Genomic DNA, 21,144 nt, shown 5'->3' with positions numbered 1-21,144 from the left:
TCTATTCTCTATTTACAATACTGAAAAAGAACAAACTTTTACCTGCTCATTATGGATAGCGGTTATCTCTAATTCTCAATGATTAAGAATGAGTAGAATCATGCACATACTAAAAATTATCTATAATTTTTAAAAGTTTGCTTATAGTAAACAAAATGAAAAACTTTGGTCAGATCTTTACGTACCTTAAAAGTAGAAAGCCCGTAAAGTCTCGTAGTATGAACAGTTTCTTGAGAAATATTCGTAATATTAGTAATAAAGTCTTCAAGGTATTTACAAGCTTGCTCCAGATGTGTTGTGTTTATGATAATTTGCACTAGCTAGAAAATACAAAATATATCCAGTAAAATAAAAGTTACACATATGTGACACTTCTTGATTTTTAAAAACAGTATTACTACTTTTAGCAACTATACCACTTCTTCATAATTACATCAAGACAGTATGTAAATGATTATCTGATTTCAAAAGTCTGCTGCAAATACTGTTCATGAATGATAACATTATTAAAAATACATATAAAGACACAAAGTCTAACTGCCAATTATTTTAGTATAACTTTTCATATTACTTTTCATGTCTTACATATTTAACAAGTAAAAAATGTAGATTCTTGCTCCCAAGTAAAGTATATCAATGAGAATTTTAAATATTTATTTTCATATCTTCAATTATCTACTTTTCATGTTAAATTCTTTCTCACTACACTTCTTGAATTTGTACCAGTGATTAAAACTCTACTTATAGTAAAAAGTTAGTTTCATAGGAGTTTATAGTTTTATTCAGCAATAATTTTGTAATTTTTCACACAATAAAACATAAGGATATTACAAAGATAGTTTTATAGAATGATGTTCAGCAATAACTCACAGTAACATTTTCATATATTAAAATAATTGGTTCTGTGTCATATCCTACCTCAGTCAAACCTATATGTGGTTTTTTAATAAGGTTCAGTAAACAGCTACTTAAAGTCCTGGTCAGCAGCAGATTTGTTGATTTTCTAAGCATATCATCTATTTCTGTTGAACTAAAAACAAAAATTTATATTATTAAATTTCTCAAGGATACAGTTAATATCCTAGATAATTTAATATAATTAAAATAATTTGTTCTATATCATTTTATATCTTTAAAATAAAATTAGCTCATATTAAATCATAAACTTCAATTAATTTCAAAAGAGGTATATTTTCAATAAAGTAGAATGTTGATTTGCGGAATAATTTAAACAGCATTCAATCACTATAGAAAAACCTCATGAGGTAATTAGTACAGCGAAATAAAACTATTCTTTTTGTTTGTTTGTTTTGGTACTGGGGATTGAACTTAAAGACCTCACACTAGCCAGGCAGGTGCTTATACTACTGAGCTAAATCCCTAGCAATAAAACTATTCTTAAGTTGTTGACTCCATTGTAGGAAGTCACTTAGCATATACACTTAGTTCATATACAATTAAAGCTAAAAATTACTTTTAAAATATAAATTGATATGATTTTTTTTTCCGTCTTTTTGAGATAGGGGTTTCACTAGGTGTTCAGGCTGGCCTTGAACTCACAACAGTCCTCCTTCTTCAGTCTTCCAAGTGTTGGGATTACAGGTGTGCACCTGGCTGACATGATCTTTTGATACCTATAATTATCAGATTTAATTTTTAATATAACTAAACTATCCATTTCCATTAAGATTTTTTTTTTTTTTTTTTGTACTGGGAACGGAACTCAAACCTTGTGCTTGCCAGGCAGGCATTGATGCCATTGAGCTAGATCCCCGGCACTCCATTAAGACTTTTAAAAGACACATAAAAATAAATTAACTTTGATTTGGTGCACAAAGCTCCATGTACTTCTTAACACCTAAAGATTGCTAAATTAGCAATAAATAGCTAACCCTTCTTGTTAGCACCAGGCCTCCAACTTAAATGAACAATGATTTCTTGAACAGAGCCATTATTTAAACAGTTAATCTGTCCTTAGATTATACCTTCTCAAATTCAGCAGTACTCACACTTTAGGTTGGGTAATTCTTTGCTATGAAGGCTATTCTGTAAAATCTAGGATGCTAAGCAGCATTGCTGGACCTTACTAACACCAAGCAGCAGCTCTCCCATTCCAACCCCCAGTTGTGACAGACAAAATGTCTTTGGACACTGCCAAATGGAGGATGGGGACAGTGCTAACAAGAAAAACCAAATTATCCTAATTTAGAACTACTGCCTTAGACATAGGTTAAAAACTCAGCACCCACTTACTTTTCATTTTATTACAATACTGCTCTTAAAAATCTATGAAGCACAAATATTTACTATATTGTATTTTTTTTTTTTTTTTTTTTTTTTTTGGCTTTTACAATCAATTTTATTTTTCTGGTACTGGGGATTGAATTCACAACCTCACGTTTGCCAGGCAGGCACTTATGCTGCTAAGCTAAATCCCCACCAGCCCACTACACTGCATTTTTAAAAATGCAAATCAAGCAAGATTTGACAAACAGGAATACTAGTGATTACGCTAATGTTTTCCATATGTATGCAGCTATCCTTTCTCTGGTTTTTATTTGTTTTGTATGGTGTTTTGGGGAGGGGGGAGTCAGACCAGAGTTTGTACATGCTAAACAGCTTCTAACACCAAGCTATATCCCCAACACCAGTGCAGGCATTCTACTATTTCTGTTTATTCTAATTCCAGCAGGCCCAAGGAAAACACTTCTTTCTGATTTTGTGTATCTAGATTCAAGACATTCCAAGAACTGAGCTCCACCAGTAGCGTTTCAGGGTTACTTGGCCTCAAATACTCAGAAAATTCTTTCTAATGCATTGATGGTGTCCTTAGAACATGCACCTTGCACACTTGGATAAAATGCAAGTGATTGTCAACTCCTCTGGTTCTTTTCTGACACATTAGTATTGTGTATACAATACTCTGTATAGAATCTTTCTCAGATGAAAAGTTACTTAGATGTCTTTTGTTTGATTTCCCTGCACTTCAATGCACACTGTTTCTTCATAAGTAAAAGTAGAGAAAGAAAATCCGTCAGTAGCTGTGTCCTATTTGTACCAGTGAGATTACCCTGACAATGGCAGTAATATTCCTATGACCTTTAACTCTAATCTTCCCCCAACACCTTCAAAATCCAGTAAAAAAATGCTTCTGTCTCACAATATAGCATCCCTTCTTCTCCTAAGCCCTATGAGCCTACCACATGCCAGGAACTATACTAACAGCTTTCCTATATTACTGCATTTTATTCTTAAAACAACCACCGTACACACTATTTTCTTCACTTTATAGATGAGGAAACTGCAGTTTAAGGGCAATTAATTGAATTGTACAAGGTTCTATTTCAATTAGTGAGCACCAGAATTAAGAAACAAAGTCAGTCAGTCTAAAGCTTATGTTCCTGTTGTAGTTAGGGATTCCATAGATACATAATTTATAGAACATATAATTTACAGTTATTTAATAATAGTCACCAAGAGTCAAACACGAAAAGTGCTAGAAATCTATCCCAAACTAAAGACCCCAAAGAATTCAGCTGAGGGCCTAGATACCACAGCAACATCCTGCTGAAAGGAAGAAGGGAAAGGAGGAGAGAAAAATATTATCACATGACTATAATGCAAGATTCATGCAGGCAGCTGAAACAAGTTGTAGCAAAAAAATTTAATGTTCTGCTATCATTAAATACATGGCAGACACTGTGCAAAGTATTTTCACTAACACAAGAGTCCTAAGAGTCCTGCTCTTCAACCCAGTTTTCAACCTAATCAGCTGAGTCATTCTAAGTAAATAATTTTGCCTTTCTGAACCTTATGAACAAATAGAGAAGCTATTGCATTTTCTATCTCCATGAACATATGGTATTACCATCAAATCAAATAAATGAAATTTTCTTGTGTATAAAATTAAGTTGGATATAATTACCAAGAGTTGTGCTCTACTCTATTACTGAGTATGATACCAACTTGTTACAACATTTTCTATTTATTCTATTGATTTTGTCTGAATCTTTATTTGAAGTCTATTCAAAAAACAAAACAATGGTATCTGGTTTTCGACAAATCAATGACACAGATTGAAAGGGACATAGGTAAAATAGAGTTAACAATAAATGCAAGGTGTGGACTTTGGATCCTGATTAAAGCTATCAACTATAAAAAGATACTCTGAAGATGATCAAAAAACACTGGTGTGTACTACAGCAATGGTAGTATTTTTAGATACAGTTAAGTAATGGAAAGTTCTCATTGTTTTTGGAAGTACATAGGATAAAATGTCATTTTCTAGGGTATTTGCTTTCAAATATTTCAACAAAAAGTAAAAATATGGCATAATACTTATTACACTTAAATCTAGATGCTGAGAAAACAAGTTTTCTATCAAACTGTCTCTATGTTTACATATGCTGAGATTTACATAATAAAAAGTTTTAAAATACAGTATTAGATTGGGCCAGTGAGATGAAATATATCACATATAATCTCACTACTTGGGAAGCTGAGTCAGAAGGACTGTTGTAAGTTTGAAGTCATCCTGATCTACATAGTGAGACCCTGTGTCCAAATAACAAACAAACCAACCCAAAGAAAAAAGACAGTATTTGATTTATAGAAATTTAACCATAATTATATATAACACAGAGAAGCTTTTTCAATAAGATGATAATCCATTAAAGAATCATGATATGAAAATAAAGTGCTACTATTTCACAAAACTCATTAAAAGACGTATTTCTTAATAAGCTTACCTCCGATGTAGTGACTCTGAAAATTTAAGGTTGGCATAAATAAATTCTTTGACCTGAATGTAAATATGAGGTACTGACTGAGACATAGGAAACTTCTTTGGGAAAGATTGCTGTAGAAAGAGAAAGTTAATATTGTTTTTGAAATTTTAAGAGAGAAATTCTAATCACTTCAAATGTAAAAAAAAAAGTAACATTTCACATTTCAGTTAACAGTTAACAAAATTCTATTGCTATATTTCTTTTGATATTTTAAGGAAATCAAAAATATTCATGAAAATTATGTAGCAATTTAACTGTTTAAATCATATCATTGAACTACACAACAAGCAGAGACAGCATGTAACAATACCTCTTTGTATTGTGATGATGAACAAACCTTACAGGAGATGCCTAATATCTATAATATGATGAGTCAAGGTGACCATGACTCTTGGCTAAATGTCTTGGCTCAGAATTACTGAATACTTTTAAGATCCCTTCACTTAACTTCATTGGAGGCTTGATGCTAGTACAAGAAGATAAGAAGATACTCAGTTCTTCCATAACTTTTTTTTTTTTTTTTTTTTTTTTTTTGGTACCGGGAACTGAACTCACAACCTTACATTTGCCAGGCAGGTGCCATGTCGCTGGGCTATATCTCCAGCAGCTTTCCAAACACGATACCATCATATACCACTATGGAGCCAAGTTTACAGTGCACTTCTTGGCTAGACGTTAGTAAATACCTACCCACTTGAAAACTGTCTCTAAAAGATTAAAATTTCTCTAAGATTTTAATCCAAAAGTCCTTTGTCTATACTTTATGAAATCCAATTTACTCTATAGTCACATTCATAACAACCTTGTTACACTAGTGAAGATACTCTCAACAAGGTCACCAATGACCTTAGTTAGTAAATCTAATGGAGTTTTGCAGCTTTTTATGCTCACCTGACTTCTCTGAAGTATCTGACTCAATTAGCACCTCTATTTATTTCCAATTCTTTTTCTATTACACTTCCCAGTACAGTGAATGATACGACTACTACTGAAGGCAGAAATTTACTTATTATATCTGATATGCAAATCTGTATAGTCCTTATTCCTGATACGCAAATAATCAAAATTCCTATTGTGCCACTATTCTCAATATCTCCTAAATCATGTTCCATGACTGTATCCATTAGAGTTAACTGCAAAAATATCCTAGCTGATCCCCTCAACACCAGTTTTATTCTTTTTCAATCTATTCTACCTGTATCAGCCAGTGATATTCCTGAAGCACAAATATCATTATGTTCTTTCTTGCTATTTTAAAATTTTTTGGTGGCCTGTCACAGCCTTCAAGATAAAGACTAAACTCTCCAGCAATTTACCACCTCTAATTATGTACAAGGGTCATTATGGCCTGGTGCTTTCAACTTCTCTAATTATATTTTTTATCTTTGTCTTCTAAACTTCATTAATGTTGTACTTTATACTGCAGGATTATAGACTTTCTGCATGCAGAAATATTGACTGATGAATATAATTTCTAAATTAAGAGTTTAATCTGGGGCTGGGGATTTAGCTCAGCGGCATAAGCGCCTGCCTTGCAAGCAGGCAGTCGTGAGTTCGATCCCTGGTACTGATAAAAAGGGAAAAAGACCAAAAAAAAAAGAAAAGAGTTTAATCCTAACGGGGTATTGCATGTACCGTAAGCTTCTACAAGCAAAGCTAAACTTCCTTTAAATTATAAACGTATTTAGAATAATTTAGCATAACTAGAAGGGACACTAAAGATTAGTTCACACTCCTCTTTTAACAGATGTACAAATGCTCAAACAAGGTAAGTCACCTGGCCATCTTAAACCACAAACAGACCCAGCATGAATACAGTCTGGTCCCATGCTGTTGAAACAGATGCTATAGACCAAACAAACTCCTTATTAGCAACTAGAACAACAAACAAACATACCAACTGTAAGATGGAAAATATTCTGATAACATTTTTTAACAGAGACAACTCTGATTGGGATTTCAAAAATGTTAGAATTAGAATAGTTACTCTAGCTGGGTATGGTGGCATATGCCTGTAATCCCAGCACTCAGGAGACTAAGACTTGAGTTCTAGGCCAGCCTGGGCCTCATACTGAGTTCAAAGCTAGCCTACACTATATACCCTGTCTCAAAAAACAACAACCAACAACAAAGAATAATTATTCTGCTCTCTTTTGGACATGAAAACACAAATATATATATGGCAGTATTAGCTAAAATCCAAAAGCTATACTGTTTTCTTTATATTTAATAATTATTATATATAATATGGCTATTCATACATAAAAAATGACAAAAATTTAGTCACAAGTCACACAATTCAGTATTCAGTCATTTTCATTCTAAAGGAAAATGTAGAAAAAAACTTAAATTTATAAAGTTTGAAAAGTAAGAAAAAGGAAGGAAAATGTAATAGTTGTAGGAAATGTAATTCTTTTCCAAGAATATCTGATTCTTCCTGGAAATACTAGATAAGTGAAATTGTGCATGTTTGTATATATGTATGTAAATATATGTGCACTCATGGGCATCCTAGAATATCCACACGCTGGTACACATTCGTTCTCTATCAGGTCTTTTGTTCAGATGTACTGACTCCAAAAATATACATTCCAATTTCCAGAAGAAGTCTTCAGGTATCTATTGCCTTCATATATCTCTTATTTAATCAACTAAGAAAAATAAAAAACAGACTTACATATTTTTATAGAAATATACTACTTTTTAAAAGTCACAAAAATCTTCCACAGTAATGGATATTTCAAAGAAACTTTTTCTTTCCCAAAAACTATACTTTTGTTACTATAATCCACTCAACGTTTAATATATTTAATTTGGAACTCATCTATCATTAGTAACACTTGCCCTAGGAATCCACCTAAGATTTAGAACAAATACTTCTAATATCCCCAGGTAAGCCCCTTCTTAATTCCATCAAAACAGTAGCAGTAAAAATAGCATTAATCATTACAAGTAAACAAAATATAATTATTTTCTCAAATAAGACAACAAAAATTATCCAAAAAAGTCATTATAACTTACAGTATCAGGTTAACTTTATGTAGTAATGAAGATAATGAAATTTTCTTAAGAAAATTTTTGAAACCCTGCTTGTACCTTTTCAAGATGTGGATCTTGAAAGGGAAATTTGCTGATGACAATTTTATATTCTTCTTCACTGACAACAGGGATGGGGCTATAATTATCTTCTTCAAAAATGTCCCTGTTAAGAAAGGAGAACTGAAAACTTATTATTACAAAACATATTATGAGTGTTATAAAATAATACTTTTAAAAATCCCAATTCCCACAAAAGACACTTTGTCAATTAATGGTCCAAGTAGATAAACACTCTTTAATACTCTAGAATTCTAAAATTCAGTATCAATTAACTCTTACCTGTCAAAGTTCATGTACAATCTCATCTTTCCACTGTTTATTTTATAATCTCTAAGTACTTAAATTTTACTGTTGTGGTTTATGCTCAAGATGATAAATTTTGAACAAGCTCATTAACTAAAAATAAATCTATAATATGGGGAGTATTCCATTAAGAGTTCTTGATAGGGACAATTTACAAATTATTTTTAAGACTATAAGCTCTTGAAGAGTGAAAAAAGTATGTTACATTTATTTAATCTCTTATAATGTTGAGAAAATGACCTTTTACAGTTAACGAGGCAGAGCCATTTATTTATCACATACTCAAGTACTCTCCTACATAGCTCCCTCATAGGCAACCAGAAGACTAGTTTTGGCCATTGAGCTATGAATGGAAGTAAATTATATGGCTCTGATTATAAAAGCATTTGCATATGCCTGAGATGGAGCATAACAAATGCAAACAGCTTGGTTCTCTGACTACTAGACCCATTTGTAGACTTCTCTATGAGTGAGAAAACAACTAACTCACTGAAATTTTGGGGATTTGTTGTTGCTGTTGCTGCTACTGCTGCTGCTGCTGCTGCTGCATAACTTGTCTCTGCTAAAATATCTGATGTTTATTCATTAATTTATTGTAACCTATAATTCTGTTTAAAATGACACCAATTATGAACTAGGCTCTGAACTGTGATGAAAATTCTCTATCTCATGAAAATAAAAGCATGATCCACAGTTTTGAACCAAACAGGACAGTGAGATATGCAAACAAACCATAATGTTTATAATATAACATGAAAGGTGTGCATTCCAAAAGCAGGACAAAGAAAGAAGTAATTATCAGAGTAGGTGAAGGAATTCTAATACAAAGTGTTACAGAGAAGCTATGGACTCTGCAAAGTCTTGAAAGATGAATAAAATGACTTCCAGTGTTCATAACAGAAAGAACATATGTCCAAAGACAGAGCAGAAAAATACTTTGTGCTTTCCTTTGAGGGAGCAGTGTCACTATTAGAAGTATTAAAGTAGGTAAGATGGTATAATTAACAATTATAAAAACTTAAGCATCATTTTGCAGAAGCCAATTATAAGATTTCATAAGTATAAAGATATCATATCATATTATACTATGTCACAGATTACTGCCTCGATCAATACATACTATCTTTATTTTAGAAGTACTTAATATAAACAACTGATAGTAGTTATCTAGGACTCATCTGTATTATCAATTATCCATTTGGGAAAGCACCTTGAAAATATCCAAAGAATGCTTATATAATAAACTCAAATAAGAATTTGTTTAGTTGATTTTAAAATAAATTTATCACCTTGTAAGTCACTGAGGCATTGACAAAATATTTCTATTACAAAATTCAGAAAGCCAGTCATCAAAGTTTTGGAAGCTATTGCAGTTATATGCCAAAAATCAACATATTTTTATTTTAACATCATCAAATATTATGGACCTACTTGTATCGTAATTTTAGTAACCTAGATCTAAGATATCAAAGTTGACTTTTTTTCTGAAAAAGAGGGAGAAAAGGTCAAGAGAGAGGGATGGAGGGAAGTTGAAAGGGAGGGACACGGTAGAAGAGAAGGGATAGAAAGTAAAGTAGAAAGAATGGAAGACAGAAAGTTTTTAGTAATTAAAAGAGAAGGAAGATTTCCCTTTTCATAACAGAGTAAAGTCTCACAAACACTAAAATACTTTAGCCTATGTCCTTCAGGCAAGTGGTTAATCATGAAAATGATTTTCCTATTTGCAGTTTTTACAATAGCTAGGTTATTTGTAAAATAGCACTTTCCTCAAACCAAATTTAAAGCTGTAAATCTGCCTCTAATGTAAAATATCTTTGAATATTTAGTCTTATTTATAAGTATCTAATCATTTACTGGAAAAACAATTACATATATAATTAAAAGCTGGGGGGCTGGGGATTTAGCTCAGCGGCATAAGCACCTGCCTTGAAAGCAGGCAGTCGTGAGTTCGATCCCTGGTACTGATAAAAATGAAAAAGCAAAAAAAAAAAAAAAAAAAGCTGACTGCTAATGGCACAGGCACTTTAGAAAACACCATGGTGGGGCTGGGGATTTAGCTCAGCGGCATAAAGTGCCTGCCTTGCAAGCAGGCAGTCGTGAGTTCGATCCCCGGTACCGGTAAAAACGAAAAGGACAAAAAAAAAAAAAGAAAGAAAGAAAGAAAGAAAGAAAGAAAGAAAGAAAGAAAGAAAACAACATGGCAATTCCTCAAAAAAAAGAAAGAAAATAAATGATGTATTTATCACATGACCCAGCACTTCACTGCCACATATAAACCCCAAAAGACTTGAAAGCAGTAACCCAAACAAACAAATGTACACTTATGTTTATAACAGTATTACAATACCCAAAACATGGACACAATCTAAGTGTCCATCAATGAACGCAGAAACAAAATGTAGTATATACATACAGTAGAAGATTATTCAGCCTTGAAAAGAAATTCTGACATGCTGCAACATAAATGAATCTTGATGACATGACCCAGACACAAAAGGATAAATACTGTACAATTCCACTCACAGAAAGTACTTAGAATAGTCACATTTTAGAGACAACATAAGATGATGCTTGCCAGGGGCTAGAGGAAGGAGGAAATAGGGAGTTATTGTTAAATGAGTATAGAATCTCTGTTGGAAAGATTGAAAAGTTCCAAGTCACGTTAGTAATGGATGCAACAATGTGAATGCACTTAACACTGAACTGACCATTTAAAAATGGTTAAAATAGAAAATTGCATGTGTTCACCATAATAAAATTTGATTATAAACATTTTATTGCCATATAAAAAATCAATTAGTTGAGCATTTCACAAAAGTAATTATATTAAGACATGGCTTAGACTAACCTGAAAACTCCAGCCCATTTCTTAAGCAGTATTTCATTGTATTGATCTCTTATTTCAAACAAAAGGTCAAAAAGTCGGTTCACTGGAAAACCGTAACTCTAAAATACAAAAAAAAGGATATCTGTGTAAAAAGTATTCATAAAATGTCAGGAATGCTACACAATCATTTGAAAAAAATCACTAGATCACACTATAGGTTATGCCAAAAGCATAGGAAAAATACCCTTTGACTTCCTACTAGACTGTAAAAAACAGGTCTAAGAAAGAGTTTGATGGTACCAAAATAATTTTTTCTCTCTCTTCTCAGCAATATTACCTGAATTAGCTTCAAAAATTATTTCCTATGATAATAGTTATACAATTTAGTTTATTAATACACTTAAAAATCATCTAAACTCCCTCATACACATTTAATCAATTACCAAATACTTTTCATTTCATCTCGTTTATAAACTTCCTTCAAATTTATCATTCTTTTCCATTATCTACCTTTCTCGGTATATTTATTTTATTTCAGGTCCTCATCTCTTTTCTAGACCTACACTGAAACCCCACTACCTGTTTATTTCAACTGAATAAGTTGCCCAGACTCTCAAAATACCACACTCAAAAGTATAAACCTGATCATGTCATTCTCCTGGTTACAGACACTGAATTTTTTACTAAAGTCTCACAAGACTTGACATAATCCAGGTCAAACTACCTTACCATTTTCCTCACTACTATTTGTTCTCCTTGCTGACACCCTTATATTTCACTTTCTAATACTATCAAACGGCTCAACCAGTCTTACATTCACCATGTCAAACCTCTATTGACAGTTTACACACTCTCTTTCATTAATGCCCTTTCCTCCTCAAACCTGCTGAACTCATTCTTCAGAATGAGTCTGAAGTTTCCATTTTAATTTTCCCTATGGACTTCTCCAACTCTTACCTAAATTATTTTACCTTCTGTGAGCCCAGTACTCTTTTAACATATTGCTATATTATATACCTAACCAAATAACTTGTATTTGTTTACAACTACACTGTGAATTTCTTGAAGGTAAGGATTTTTATGTATATTGTGTCACTAATCTTTACCAGCTGTTAGCAAGTAATGAATACTCAAAAAGTGTTAGTGAATAAATCAACAAATGTTTACTTTTGATTTACTCACTGGGAAGTAAACAGAACTATAAATGTACTAGTGTTACCTTTTACTTTATTATTTGGTCAGCTTTGTCTTAAATGATAAAACACATTTAAAAAGTAAAATTTTTAATAAATTTAAAAACTATAAATTATGTAACATTCTTTAGTTTTTTTATGAAAAGATACCTCCATTCATTAGTAAGTATAAATTCAAAAATCAACATTGATTAATTTATTGTAAGATCTAACTAATAAGCCTGTAAATTTCTAGTAAAATGAAAATATTGTAGAATTTCCAATTAAGTAAAAAAACTGGTATCTTTTTTAATCTTTTTTCAAACTGATGAATTAGAAAAGTATCCTTGAAAGGTTTACAAAACCATCACAGTTGCCCTTCCAATGCCTGTATTACCTGAATACTGCCATAACTTTTCTGAGGAAATCAGTATGTATAGCTTTTAAACTATGTGTTTTTCATATACAGTATCATAGCATTTTCAAGGATAAGAACCTAAGACCTGCAGAACTTGCAGGTATACAATTTGTCAACAGCACAAGTAAAACAGAAACACAAGGTTTGTGTCATTTCAGAGTTCCTGCTTAGTGCTTTAAGACAGAACTTAAATTTTCTAATTTCCAGCTCAGGGTTTTTTCTCTTATATCATGTAGTTTTTTAAATTACAAAAATACTTTAACTGAACAATATTTAAAAAGACAGTAATATTTTTTGACAGTAATATTTCTTGAGTTCTTCCCAAGCTTCATAATTGGGAAGAAAATGGCATGAGTAATCTTGCATCATAGAGAAATACATAAGTAAACATTTATTGCTACTCATTTGCTATCCATGAATCCACAACAAAATAAGCACTTCTAAGTGCTCAAAATAGCTGTTAATTGAATACTAAGTTAGCACTCACCTGCAAAGTATCTGCAAAAATTACAATGAGATTCTTCAGCTCTAAAACAAGATCAGGGTCAGTGCAATAAGACTGATACAGGATGGGTAGGGGTGGAAACACAAAACAACAAAAACGTAAGAATTATTTAGTTAAAGATTAAGAACCTAAAGTTTTTTAATCCACCAGACTTACAATAAAATTAAAAATTTTGATTAGTCAGATACACTATTGCTCTATTTAGTAGAAGTTTTCAGGCAGAGATGAAAACATGACATATAAAAATGAAACTGTAGGGGCTGGGGATTTAGCTCAGCGGCATAAGCACCTGTCTTGCAAGCACGTGGTCATGAGTTCGATCCCCGGCACCGATAAAAAAAAAAAAATGAAACTGTATTATATGAAAAAAATCTTTCTAAAATATGCACACACAAAAAAATTGGTCAAAACAATGATATTTATATTTCTAAAAGTCTTTAGATTTTAAGAAACCTGTTACTTTAAACTGAAACAAGGATTTTCATATTGACCACATATTTTTATTTTATATTAACTGATTCTCCATCTCACAGAAGAACCACATATATTACTTTTTCCAAATAAGAGTGACAATTTAAATAATTCTTAATAATTAACTAAAGAAAATTACTGAAGTCAAAGGGGTAATAAAATTTACTGTCCCTTTAACAGCATTTAGTAAGAATTTAATTTTGAATGTGATATATTAAATACTATCACTTTATACTTAATGTCACAAAATGAGTAGATAATATATAAAATTTTATATACTTAGAGCTGGCATGACTACAAACTATGATAAAATGTATTATTCTTGGGCTCAAGATCGAACTCAGCACTTGCCAAGCATATACAAGACCCTGGAGTCAATCTCCAGCCTCTCCCCTAAAAAGAAAGATCTTTTTAAATTAGTATGAATCTTTTTTAAATTAATTTTTAAAAAGCTGTAGTTCATTAGACAGTGTATCAAGAATCTAAATTCTTGATAAATAAAAATATAATTTAAATATCATATAAACTAACAATCTCAAAAAATTTTAAATCTCGTCAATTATAAAAATATCATAATTTGTAAAGAGGATGTAAGTTTAAATATGGGGACATACGCTAAAGGTTAACCTTTAAAGCTGTCTTAAGGAAAAGTCTTTATTGACCAATTATTAATTCCAATAATCTTTATAATACTAACATGTCCATTAGTTCTACAAAAGGCATTAGGAAATTTTGATCATTTAAGTTTAACCCATTATTACATAACAGTTCATCTTATTACATAATGGCTCACCATTTCAAATGAGTTCTAAATCAGAAAACTGAAAATTCTTAAGAAATTCATAACTGTAGTATTATTGCAATGAAATACTGAAGAACAAGTCCTACTGAATTTTAATGGTGTAGTTTATTTCAGAAACAAAGAATTTGAAATGATAATTAAAAAATCTTTCTTCATGGTCCTTTTCAGTGATCTAATGAAGAGGTCAGTTGAGACTAATGAGATCAGCTTAGCTCTTCATTTTCTATAATGCTGGAATAAAAGTGTCCTGGCAAGCCCCAACCATTGCAAAAATCAGCTTCATATTACCAAACAAAAGCCTGACATTATTACTTCCAAGTTTGAGCAATTTCCAAAAACCACCAAATGATGGAGGCACAGTTTTCCTTTGATATTACGCAACTCAGAGTTTCTTGAAGTAACTGAATTAAAATTTTAGTAACATAAATTATCTGACTTACTGAATGAGCTCTAAGGACAGCAATTATCTTTGAAAGGGCCATGTTCCAAAGTTCATCAGTGTATGCTCTGGTTACCAATCCTTGTGTCACATGTAAAATGTGATCTTCTACCACAAAGAACCTAAAACAGTAATTACCAACTTAGCATGTGATTTTTTAAAATTCAAACAGAAAATAATTATTTCTGACATTCAGCATAACATAAAATTAATAATTTATTTCCATATTAGATACATACCCTACAATTTGAGTGAAATATCTTCTATAGCCATCAACTGTTTCATGCTTTAAACGAAAAATAAAAATCAAATTTAAAGCAATAAATACCAGTAACATAAAAGTTCCAAATCATTAAAAATTCATTAGCAAATATTTATTGAGAGCCTACTCGGATCTCTATACATTGTTAGGTGCCAGGGACACGCTCACAAGTAACAAAAAATTCTTACCCTAACAGAATGTACATTTGAAAGGAGATAAGACAATAAAAAAGCTTAAAAGTAAATGAGATTTCAGGGCCCTCTTCTCAGCATTCTAGCTGAACCCACCATCATTTCTCTCTTGGGCTAACATGTCATCTTCTCATCCAGTCTCCTCAGCTTCCAAGCTTGCCCTCAGTAATCTACCCCCACATACAGTAATTGTCAGAATACTTGTCAAACAGTAATCAGAACATTATATCCTCTACCAAAAACCTTTTAGTGTCTTTTCATATGATACAAAACAAAAGCCAAACTCCTTTAAAAGACTACAATTGCCTATTGTTTCTAATTTTAACTAAAGGCATAAAGTAAAATATTTAATCATCTGACTTTCATTCATTTATATAAAATATTTCATAGTTCAATTAAGTTCAAAAGGTATGTTTTCATGTTTCATAAATCTGATCAAATTTTCAAGTATTTGTGGGTTTTTCTGTTTGGGAGGAGGAAAATTATTAGCCCTTTTTAACATAAAAATACAATCAGAAAACATAATCTAAATGACACCAAACACTTCAAGTTTTCTAACACTTATGACATACTGTATTATCAAAAATTTTATAACATTTCATGTATGCTTGAAATGAGTATGTTTCTACAGTTAGTCAAGCAAGATGCTTTATACTCTATTACAACATGCCTCTTAAACATTTTCTGTATCCTTACTGACAGTCTATTTGGTAAACATGACACACTGGGACTGGTATGCTTGTGGATTTCTAATTCTTGATGTTATAGCAATTTTGCTTTAAATATTTTGAATTACTGCTGTTAAGTCCTTATAGGTTCAGAATTATCATCTTTATTACAATTTTTTCCCTATTATATGAAAATACATACTAGGTTTTTATTTTTTAATAGTTACTCTAAAATCACATTATACATCCTTACATAAACTGAAACAGTTTATTTTTATTGGTCTTCTGGACAACTCAGACACTGAAGAATGGCTCACTTTCATTAACTTCATTTCATTCCAATATTTATTACTGTATATTTTAATTCTATCTTATGTTAAAATGCATTTCCTACAATCAATACAGATTTATCTACATATTTCTTTGCTATTGTATAAAATTGGCCAGGGGTTTAGCAAGTGCCTGCTTGGCAAATGCAAAGTCCCAAGTCTGATTCCCGACACCAGAAAAAAAAAAATGTTGCATATAACCTATATTATCTTTGAATTTATTCAGTTATAGTGATGCTTTTGAAACACCTAAATGTACCTACATATTATTAATACCTTTTTGTTGCTTAGTGGTATTTCATTATATGAATGTATAATTTGTTTATTCATGAGTATACTACAATTTATCTAGTTTTACTACACAGAAAATCATGGTAGTTTCTAATGTGGGGCAGTTATTAATAAAGCTACTTATAAATATTCATTTTAGGCCATTTTATAAAACAATATTTTTATTTTTCATGAGTAAGAGCAGGACTATGAGACTACATAATTCATCATTATAAATAACCAAAAAGATTTCCAAAGTGGCAGTGTAATTTTGATACTCATAAGAAATGAAAGAGAGTTGTAGTTGCTCCACATCCTTACTAGCTGTTGGTAATGTTTCTTTTAAGTAAATATGTAGTGGTAATTCACTGAGGTTCTAACTTACATTTGTTTGATGAAAAATTATACTGAGTATCTTTTCATGTGTTTATTTAAAAACTATAGTTTTCATAAATTGTCACTTCAAATCATTTTTTGTCCATTTTAAAAACTGGTTTGTCTTTAATTGCTGAGCTATAGATTTTTTTTTATATATTCTGGAAACGAACTCTTTATTTGACATGAGTTTTACAAGTATTTTCTTCAAGCTTTATCTCACCTTCTCATTTTCTTCACAGCACCTTTTGAAGAGACGTTGTTTTAATGCTAGTATTTAGAACTCTTAGGAAGTGACTACTTCTCAGAAATGTCTTCCAGATACAGCTGGCTTTTGGTTTTGTGTCTGTTGCGAGAGCCCACCTCTTCAATGTATTGGGAATGAGAAGTTGCTGCCTACTTGGCTCAGTTCCTGCTTCTTTGACACTGGCCTATAGCATTTTTAAGATCCTTATGCATTCTCACTCTTGTTTACCAGGAAGGACTGGTTAGAAAAATTATGCTACTTTGGCTGAAGTGATACAATCAGCAATGAGAACAGCATCAAATACAACCTAGAAAATGACAAACTGAGGTAACTATTAATTTGTCACCTTTAACTGTATGAATTAGATTTGTGGTTATATAACAAAATCTAAAAACCTCAGAAAATTATATGCAGTAAATAAGCCCTCAATATGGCAATTTTACCCTCATGAGAAAAAAATGTAAAAGTGGCTAAGAGGGAAAAAAAGTGAAACAGAAGAAGAGGAAGGGATTAGAAGCAAAACTGGAGGACAAAGGAAGATCATACAAAATCTGGGAAACTGGTAAAGAAGACAGAAGGGAAAGAAAAAAGAAAAACAACAGAACACAACAACAACAGAAAAACTAGAAATCATGATGACACATATATGAAAACAAGAAAAAACAAAAACAAAGCAAAAAAGACAAAGAAAAAACATTTTAAAATGTCCACTTCAAGGTATGTCTCTACTGTCACTGACAGACAACGTGGACAGAGTACATCTCTGAGTTGATTAATCTCAGCAACCCAGCTGTAGCTTTACAGCGGGATAGTGAATAACCTCCGTGAGTCTGCACCTCTAATCCCACGGAAGTTCAGGCTGGTTTCTGGTCATGCGGTTGGAACCAGATTCGTTCAGCCTGTAGCAGTCTGAGTGCCTCCTGCTCACTTGAACTCACCTCCCTGCTAGCATGAAATTGGCTCTCTTGCAGACTTGAACTCAGATCCTTAACTGCAACAGTGAGAGCTGCTAGATGGGGTCAGTAGTTGCACTGAGTTTCAAGACTCTCTCCCAGACAATTACTCTCTCCTGGGGGATGTCTGAACCTGAATAACTCATCAGCCCCTGCAATCCGTTGTGTCCATCACTTTGGTCCACTGGTGTGCTCACAATGGAGGTCTCTGGGGTGACCAGTAGTCACTGCACATCTGCAGGTTCAAGCAGCCCCTCCCACACAGTGAGTCTGGCTTGAGGGAGAAGTGCCACCTGCCATCTCCTCCTTTGTTGAAATATCTCTCTTCATTCTCCCTGTGGGCTTCAATTCGGGCTTCAGATCTTTCCTGCGTCCCAGGGACCCATCTCCCTCCTCTTCTCCTCCTCTAGTTACTAGATTCCAGTATCTGGACACCAAATCTCAGAAAGGCTCTTTCTCTGCTGTTTATACTCTGCCATCTTCCCAGAACAGACTGAAGAGAAGTCAATTTCACTATTCATCTTTTTCTTCTTTATGGCTTCTGCCTACCTAAGATCACAAAGATCTTTGTTTTCCTCCAAAAGTTTTACAATTTTAGCTCTTTCATTTAGGTTTATGACCTATTTTTTTTTTTTTTGGTCTTTTTCCTTTTTATCAGTACCGGGGATCGAACTCATGACTGCCTGCTTGCAAGGCAGGCGCTTATGCCGCTGAGCTAAACCTCCAGCTCCCATGACCTATTTCTTGAATTGCTGAAGCAATATTCTTTTTTCTTTTGCATATAGATCATCTCTTATCTTACTGTTACAGTACTGACTTTGTATGAATTCAAATTGTTATTTATTTCATGGATATGATCTGGAATATGATCTGAGTAAATCTTCATGTGCACTTGTAAAGCATGTGCATTTCACTGTTTTTGATTATTTAATAATCATCAATTAGATCAAAATAGTTGATAAATGTCTTTCAGGTATTGTATTTTCTGTTTATTGTTAGTGATCTGTAGTTTATAGTGTTTCTGACAGTGTGTTTTGTTTTATCTAAGCTGATTAGGGATTCCTTAGGGTTGGCTCTGAATTTCACCATTTCAGAAAATTCTCAGCCATCTATTATGAAATAGTCCTCTGTCCCATGTACTCTGCCCTCTTTCTGAAATTCCAATTAGATATATATTAGATTTCTTTGTATTTCCTATATCTTTTTTGTTGTTTTTTCTTTTATCTCTCTGTGATACTATCTAGATAATCTCTTTAGGTCAACAAAAATTCACTGATCCATTCATAATAACTTCAAGTAACACTTTTAATTTCTGGATATTCTATTTGATTTTTCTTCACATCTGTTTGGTCATTTCTTATAGTTTCTGTTCCTTATAGCAGCAAGCTTGCCTTCCATTTTATTAAATATATTAGCATTATTTTACACTTTGTGGCTAACAATTCACATATCAATTCTTTTAGGATTCAGTTATAATATCAATACTTTTACTGGTTCCCACTTGTTTAATAATTAGTTTTTGACTCACTGATTTTCCTTGAAACTTTATGAATATTCTTTAATTCTGGGGTAAAAGTGTAGAGATCAAATTTGTTTCTTCCGGGTACTTGACAGCAATTATCAGCATGGAATCACTTTAAACTAAATTTTTTTTCTTTTTTTTTGTATTTTTGTATTTTTACCGGTACCAGGGATAGAACTCATGACCACACACTTGCAAGGCAGGCGCTTATGTCACTGAGCTAAATCCCTAGCCCCCACTTTAAACTAAATTTTTTTGGGGGGGTCTTTTTCATTTTTATCGGTACCAGGGATCGAACTCATGACTGCCTGCTTGCAAGGCAGGCGCTTATGCTGCTGAGCTAAATTCCCAGCCCCTAAACTAAATTTTCTATATGACTTTTTTGTTGTTGTTATTCAAGTACAATCAACTTAGGTTGCAAACACTAGATTGCTTGTTATGAATCCTTACAGAGGCTTTTTCTTTCTATTCACTCAGACCAAGACTTGAGAAAGATAATTTTCTTTCTAGTATTTCCAAGAGAACAGAACAATTTTAGATGGTTTTATCTCTAGGTCATCCTAAGTACTGATGTCTCAGCTCTAAAAGTGAGACAATCTTACTAGATATCTACTCTGAATAGGCTCTTAGCTTAGCCACTGGCACTACAAGTCTTCAAAACTCATGCTTTATCATTTTACTAGTTGCTCCTGGGCTAAAAACTACATGAAACCTATCTGGGTTTCTGCCTCATTTAGGTTTATATGTTTTGCTCAACTGTTTTATAGTCAAATGCATTGAAGTTAAATTTACACACAATAAAATTTACTTTTTTCCAGCTCAATTTCTGAGTTTTCACCAACATATCTAGTCACATAATTATCACCACAACTAACATATAAAATAGTTCTCTATTATTCTGATTTTTGGTCTAATTATATTTTTCTGTTGGATCTTTAGTATATTAAAAAATTTTTTTTCTTTCTTAAGAAAGAATTTCTAAATGTCTATCCAGAATCTTTATTTTTTTCCAAGTTGGGCAATATGTTAACTCCCTAACATTTTATATATTTATTCATCCTTTTTTAAATTCACTGTCTACCTTACCTAACAAAATGTAAATTGATGAGAGAAGTGACTATCAGTTTTGTTCACTATTGTAACTTTGGCATCTAAATCAATTATTAGAAATGGTAAGTGCTCAATAAATATTTGTCACTGAATGAACAGGGATACATGCTCTGAAGAAATTAAAAGCAAGACAAGTGGATAAAAAGTAACAATATTACTAATTCAAATACTTCACATATTTACCATATTTGACTGAGGCTGCAAAACCAGTCTTGCTTGTTTCTTTCTTTGTTTTCGGTAATAATTTTCAAATGTTTCTTCATCACCCTAAAAACAGCAGAATAATGAAAATGCACACATATACATAGTGCACACATATGCTAAAACAGATACTTATTTATCCCTAAAAGTCATTTTAAATTTTCTAATTGCAATATAAGTGCTGAATGCCATT

General features: G+C 32.2%; 1 protein-coding gene across 4 annotated transcripts in view; it reads right to left on the bottom strand.

Annotated features, from left to right (window-relative positions):
- Window positions 1-21,144, bottom strand: part of Exoc6 (exocyst complex component 6) — a 182,446-nt gene that overhangs the window by 87,395 nt on the left and 73,907 nt on the right. For all 4 annotated transcript variants that reach the window (XM_063239365.1, XM_013143813.2, XM_063239366.1 and 1 more), the window contains 9 exons: window positions 20,934-21,017; window positions 15,063-15,109; window positions 14,825-14,945; window positions 13,094-13,165; window positions 11,038-11,135; window positions 7,884-7,989; window positions 4,749-4,858; window positions 919-1,030; window positions 186-320 (listed from right to left, as the gene is read on the bottom strand). In XM_063239365.1, the coding sequence (XP_063095435.1) occupies window positions 186-320; window positions 919-1,030; window positions 4,749-4,858; window positions 7,884-7,989; window positions 11,038-11,135; window positions 13,094-13,165; window positions 14,825-14,945; window positions 15,063-15,109; window positions 20,934-21,017 (885 nt within the window). The remainder of the gene's footprint in view (window positions 1-185; window positions 321-918; window positions 1,031-4,748; window positions 4,859-7,883; window positions 7,990-11,037; window positions 11,136-13,093; window positions 13,166-14,824; window positions 14,946-15,062; window positions 15,110-20,933; window positions 21,018-21,144) is intronic.

The sequence above is a fragment of the Cavia porcellus genome, unplaced genomic scaffold (assembly GCF_034190915.1).
Source record: "Cavia porcellus strain 051 isolate PalLab524CR breed Dunkin Hartley unplaced genomic scaffold, mCavPor4.1 scaffold_28, whole genome shotgun sequence".
NCBI classification, from domain to species: Eukaryota; Metazoa; Chordata; class Mammalia; order Rodentia; family Caviidae; genus Cavia; species Cavia porcellus.
Note: the sequence above shows the minus strand (reverse complement) of the source record. Positions and strands in the feature narration are given on the sequence as shown.